Source organism: Pistacia vera, unplaced genomic scaffold, assembly GCF_008641045.1.
Source record: "Pistacia vera cultivar Batoury unplaced genomic scaffold, PisVer_v2 Contig767, whole genome shotgun sequence".
Lineage (NCBI taxonomy): Eukaryota > Viridiplantae > Streptophyta > Magnoliopsida > Sapindales > Anacardiaceae > Pistacia > Pistacia vera.
This window is the reverse complement of record NW_022196631.1, coordinates 489,364-495,969: the sequence shown is the minus strand read 5'-3', so window position 1 is coordinate 495,969 and position 6,606 is coordinate 489,364. Positions and strand designations below refer to the sequence as shown.

General features: G+C 32.8%; 1 protein-coding gene across 4 annotated transcripts; it reads right to left on the bottom strand.

Annotated features, from left to right (window-relative positions):
- Positions 1-941: 941 nt before the first annotated feature.
- On the bottom strand, positions 942-3,915 carry LOC116116249 (transcription factor bHLH112-like). Of its 4 annotated transcripts, none has more exons than XM_031402347.1 (7): positions 3,407-3,915; positions 2,591-3,206; positions 2,388-2,498; positions 2,202-2,267; positions 1,999-2,058; positions 1,812-1,861; positions 942-1,711 (listed from the first exon to the last, which is right to left on the bottom strand). In XM_031402347.1, the coding sequence occupies exons 1-7, from the start codon at positions 3,760-3,762 to the stop codon at positions 1,558-1,560; spliced, it is 1,413 nt and encodes a 470-aa protein (XP_031258207.1). In that variant the 5' UTR covers positions 3,763-3,915; the 3' UTR covers positions 942-1,557. The 4 variants fall into 4 exon arrangements, with proteins under 4 accessions (XP_031258207.1, XP_031258208.1, XP_031258206.1 ...); XM_031402348.1 differs by having other exon boundaries at positions 942-1,707; positions 1,811-1,861; positions 3,407-3,914; XM_031402346.1 differs by having other exon boundaries at positions 942-1,707; positions 1,811-1,861; positions 1,993-2,058; positions 3,407-3,913.
- Positions 3,916-6,606: the final 2,691 nt, after the last annotated feature.

Here is a 6,606-nt window from a genome sequence, read left to right as displayed (position 1 = left end):
ATTCATCATTGTAATGTGAAGTTGAGCTGGATTTTTCAGCATAGGTTTGAACTTCTAACGAAAGAATTCTATTTTTGAAGATGAGAGTATAATACACACATAATGATTAGGAGAAGATTATCCCCCATTAAACAGGCTTTAAAAGTCATTAACAATTCTTATTTATCGGCGCTTTTTGGAAGAGGCGGGTAATGGAAACATGAGATAGTAAGAAATTAAATTCTTTATTAATTTATTATAACATTTTGCGGTAGCGAATCCTACTTCAAGAGGTTTATTTTATATGTAGACCCTGCAAACCATTAGGTGACTCTTAAAGTTAAAGGATGAGAGCCCGCAGAGAGACAAAGAGAGCTTGAACTTTGTCTTATATCTTAATTTTTTTTTTTTTTTTTAAATGAATCAATGTATCATGTCATTCACACAAATTAACAAATAAAATATTGATTTTAACATGTATAATTTAAAAAAAATTAAATTAATTAAAAATCAAATAAATATTCATAATGGTCATTCCTTCTTTTATACATATATTTTTTTTTAATTTATATCAAATTTCTTATAAATTTGTAGAGTGAGAAATTTTATCATTTAATTATACCAATAGATGTTAAATACCTCATATCTAATACTTATCTCTTAGTTAATACGTATAATGTGGGCATTCTGATGTATAATTGAATATAAACTCAAACTCCGAAAAATATTAGAGGCGCGCATGCACTCATATATATATATAAGTCTCTCTCTATCTCTCAAATGAAATAATAATGTTTGTTCTGATTTGTCCCTCTCAAATAATCAGAAACCCTAAAAGCAGGGACAGTGGGCCGCCCTCTGACTTCCACTACCACATTCCAAACATATAAACAATAACAAATGAAAAAAGTTAGAACCCAATCAAATGACCTCCACTCACTCCTATTCTTCAATAACAAGAATTCAATACAATAATATTAATCACTTTATTATTTCTTTCATCTTCCTTCTTTTTTCTTTTCCCTAAATGATAAAAGGTGATGCCAGCTATAGCTATACACAAACCAACAGGAATAAAAGGGCGCTCCTTATCACTTGCCCATCTGCTAAATTCAGCTACAATTATAACAACAACAATTATCTCTAAACTAATGTCGATTTGGCTGAATTTAGCACTGTTCCTGTCCCTAACCCACCTGCCGATCAGATTTTATAAATAAAATAATACTTCGATTATTGCAAACAACTATATATATATATGATATATTTTTTCTTTTTTCGGCGGTTTCTAATCATTTTCTACCTTCCATCATTCTGCTTGTAGCTGGCCCGGCATTGTTTGTCCATCTTTGAAGGGTCACTTCCTTTTCTCTTTTTATCTTTTTTCTTTGTTTTCTATAGCTTTTTCTCACCACTGGTACTGGTACAGCAAAGCAATGTAGCTTCTAAGTTTTCAGTTATCTTTCTTTCTAATTAATACAAGTTATCATTATGGGATTTGACATTTCATTAGTGGTAGAGAATCAGTACTTGCATTTGCAGACCCACTTTAATTACTTAATCTCGATCCTCTTTCTTCTACCTGAAAGTTCCTCCAAATGTTGGCGTCCAAAAATCAGCTGTTGTCTCGTTAGCAACTGGGAATGTGCTCGACATTGGCACCAAACAAAGTCCTCGACTTCTCAGATCTTGTTTTCCCGCTTCTGGGTCCTTCACTTTATCACAGTTCTGTACAATTATACAACAAGCATCTCAATAAGAATGCATTATACGTACAACTAGTAGTTTTTTGTACAGCATAAATAAACATTAAAAAGATTTATAAATGTACCTGTTGTTGTTGAATCGGAGTACTTTGCTTCATGTAAGGAGTACTTAGAACCTGATAAACATTCATCAGAACAAGTTTAGACTTTTTATAATAAAATGTTAATCTTCTTCATGACTTTTCAACACAGAAAGGGTTCGCATTCGATTTGAACGAGAAAAAAGATATTAAATATGGCAACATACACTGACTTGATCATGGAGGAACTTGATATACTCAATAGCTTCGTGGAGAACAGATGCTGTATCAGTCTGAGAAAAAAAAGAAACAAGAAAAAGGAAAGAATAATAGTAATTAATGCCAAGCATGATAAAGCTTTAAATTATAGCACAATGTAAAGAGATTATTTACATATTGTAGCAATTGAAAAAAGTTGAAAAATCCAAAAATTTACCTTTCCAAAAGGTGAAACCAATTGCTGGAGAGCAGTTATTCGGTCCCCTAGCTTCTCTTTCCGAACCTACAGATAACAAAGCAGAATCGATGATTTCTTTAAAATAAAACAAGTTAATTATCAGCAATAAAAAGTTTGAAGTTCTCCACTAGGCACCAACAAAAGGATTGTTTGAATATATTGTACCTTAAAAGTCGGTAACGGCGATGGTGTTTCAATTCGAGGCCTTTTGAATGCAGGTTCACCGCTTACTTTCTTCACCACAGACCCCGAGTCTCGAACTTCTTCGTTGTTAGACTAAAATATAAATAAATAAATAAACTTCAGTTCCAAAACCCTTGTCATGAATCCAACTATGGTGGCATCTTTATAACTATATATTAATTTACCTTAGTATTGAGGCTGTGACAATTGGGTTTCTCTTCAAGTATCGGTGTGAGAAATTGTGAGTGAGATGAAGGAAAATACCCAGCTTTATTATCATTTAAGCCAGAAGTAACGGAGGCGTTCCAAAAGGGCGTGTTGTTGGAGAAGTGCAAACTATTTGGTTGCTGTTTTGGCGATGATTGTTTTAACAAGTTACTGGAAGGAAATTTTGGCCAAGAAGTAGGCGATAATTCATTAGAACTTATCCCATAATTTGGTGAAGACAAATAGTTGCTTGACCGGTTGGTGAAAAGAGATTGTTCAAACAAACTATGCAACGTTGGTGAAGGGATCCCATATGAAGCAGTTGATGAAGCCACGGAGAAACCGGTGGATAAGCCTGTAGAGTTATCGGAGTTGGCGACAGACTTGAGTTGTGGTTGATCTAAAGAAAAGTCTTGATTAATGGACCTAAAGGCATTGATGCAGGAATCTTCGGCTGCACAAGTAAAGCTCTTTGGACTCCAATCCTTTTGGATTTGATGAGAAATGTCCATCCCTGGTTCTTGTCCATAATTCAACTTTGAATTCATATCTTCTTGAATAATTGTTGGATAATTCTCTGTCCCATTTCCGCGACTACAAAAGCAGATAAGGAAAAAAATTTCGAGCTAATTAAAGATTTAATTGATTGAACATATTGACATCCAATAAAAGAAATCTATAAAGTCATTAGTATTAATACTTAATTCTTCTTTTAACTTGTAGTTGAAGTTTACATGTAACGGCCATAATTAAATCATAATAATTATTGAATCAAATACAAATACCAAACTTACAGTAAGGCTTGGTTCCAATCGGTAGATGGAGAAGAGGAGGATGAAAGGCCAAAACTCATCATTTGCAAGGTGGAGTCCATCAAAATACTGCTGCCTCCACTATCTGAATCGGTCTGCTGAGGCTGAGGCTTTTGAGCACTTTGGAAAACGATGGAGCTATCAGCAGAAACAGAATTATTCGATTCCTCACAAGACCTTGTTGTTGTTTTAACATCAACCATACTACTAGTCGGCCAAAGAAAGCTCCCCATGTGATCGGTAAGACCAATCCCTGATGCTGAACATGGGGAGAAGGAGCTTCTTGATGAATTCCACCATGTCCCGCCACAAATCCCAGTCTGAAACTCTTCAGCCATGGAAATATATTCACCTGTTGATTCAATATCTCTTCTCTCTTCTCTTGGTTACGTATACTATGAAAGTATATCAATAAGGGCTAATGTGGTGTGCAATTTATATATGAAACGGTTGAAGAGTACGGACCATGGAAATTACCCGAAATTAGTTGACATTTCAAGGATGATTGGACAAATAAGAGAAAAGCATTTGAATCGAATTTCCTTTGCTTTCCTTTTCTTTAAAAAAAGAAAGAATTCTCCTTTTTTTATTTTATAATAATATAAGATATATTTGTTTTCTGTTTTTAACTTTATAATATAGTTCTTGTTCCTTATAAATAAAGGGATGTGGTGTGATGATGATGGTGGGTTTTGATCTGACTGCCACGTCATGGGTTTAGACGATTCTTTACTAATCAAACGGTGGGTATTCTCTTGATTGTAGTTATTATAATGGAGACGTTAGATAAACCTGAAAACAAGGACCCTCTAGGGATTTACGGTCCCAAATAGAATGATTGTGGAGTATGTATAGTAGGTGTAGCTTACATGTTTATGTCCTAATGCCCGCCTGCCACACCCTTCAATAGAGGCGCGTGACCATCACTACTTTTCTCCTTCTTGTATTCTTTTTTTTTTTTTTTTACTACGATAATATGTAGTTTGGAAATACTTTTGTTTCCTGTAGATTATATATTAAAATCCTTTAATAAGGATATCTTGAAATTTTTAACTTACAGATCCATAATAAATGTCTAATTGCCCCTTTTTTATAGTATAATTTTTTAATTATAAAATTTATAAAGTGAGTGATTAAACGCTCATATTTAATTAAAAAATTTAGAACATTTACATTGAAGCACAAGTACGTACTTATATATGAAATCACACACTAAACTAGAGATGCCCGATTGATGAGTAATTCATTTTTGGTGATTGATCTCGTGGGCACTATGAAACTCAAGGAGAAAGTTATTATTAGAAAATTGATATTATAATTAAAGTTTGTTCTTTATTATTCTCTATAATCTCTTGATGTTGGAAATTAATTTACACAGTTATCTCATAAATATCTAAAGTGTTAAGTTGCTATTCCACCTAAAAACTTAAGTTTGTAGGTAAAAGCTCAAAATATATAAGACCAATAGGTCAACATACATCAAACTAAAGACATTTGACTCTGATACCATGTTAAGTTGTCATCAAACTTGAAAGTTTTTCTTTATCCAGATTGTATATGAGGATTTCAAACTTAAGATTTTTAGCTTTGATACCATATTAAGTTATTATCTCTCCTAAAAGCTTAAGCTTAAAACTTGTAGGTAGGTGTTTAACATATATTAGACCAATAACAATAATGATAGGTTGGAATGTTCTGAAACAATTGTAGATTGGCATTCCCAATGTTATATATTAAGAGGTGTTTTACACTTCCTTAGCCTCCATAATTGCCCTTGTCTTAATTCCTCTATACTTGATTAATTCCAATCGGATGAAGGGATTGGAATTTAAACCCAATTCGTTAATTTGCAATTTGTAAAATGTGTGTGGACACAACTTGGCAGAAATCGGCTTCCCATTAGCTATCAATATGAATCTTGAAATGTTTTCACATGTTGTCTTCTTTTCTTTGTTTTAGTAATTGCTTGTTCCCAGTAACCAAGTGCATCATCCCAACATTATTGTCCATAAAATGCAAAGGTAACTTTTTCTTTTTGGAGGGCCATAACCGAAGTTCTTGTTAATTGAGAGCTAGGCCAATTTTATTCATATTCCATAAAATCAAGAATCATTGAAGACAAGAACAATAAAAGCACTTGCACATAGAGTTCAGCTGATGGTATGATCAATCTTGAATTTTGTCAAGATTGTATTAGTCAAGTTTGTATATAGTGTATTCTTTTTAAAAATTAAAATATAATTGAAATTGATTGTCAATTTAGAGTTGAAAGTTCAAATAAAAAATGTGGTGTAATTTGAGATGGCGTCCACAAGATTGTGACCATTCATGGCTCTATGGACCCAAAATAAATAAATAAATAAAGCGAAAGAGAGAGAGACTAGTATTTGACATAATAACAAAGTAGAAGAAAAATAATTAAGTTGATGGAATAATAAGGGTGGCTAATTCATTGAAGTTGACCAAAAAATCTTTTGCCTAATTTTTTTCTGCAAAGACTTTGTGAATTTTCTAATGCGAGTCAATCAACATAGTCAGTGGATTTGTCCTACTCTTGCAAATACATGAACAATTTCTCGATTAGAAAAATTGGATATAGAGTCTAGTAGACAAAACATATCTATTACAGAAATTATTGAAGAGTGTTAGCAAATATAATTGACTTTGACATGATCTGAAGAATCAAAGCAAGTTAGGCCAGTTCCATGGGAGCTCTAACTTTAATTACTTGAAAATGTGCTGAAAGGGACTCCTAAATTATTAGCTCACTTGGCATTGGAATGCCTCATCATCTTTGTAAACTTAAATTACTTGAAAATGTGCAGAAAGGGACTCTTAAAACAATCACCGTGTTACCGAAAAAAAATTAGGCCATATAATATGATACCTACTCAAACCTTAAAACGACTGGTATCCCCAAAATATGTTTGCCCAAAACTCTATATATCTTAAAAAAATTTGTTAACTTGATTCTCAACATTTTATGTCTATAGGCTTATGGTAGAGATCTTCAATTCCTAATCTTTGTAGAAGTTGTATTCTTATTTCTTATTTTTTTTATATGTTTTCCTAGAGAAATATAAACTCAAACTCAAAAGGAGTCTACAAGAGTAAATGAGCCATTGGCTTCAATGAATCTTTACTTTGATAAGTTTTCCACTTGAGCAAAGAACTTATAGCTC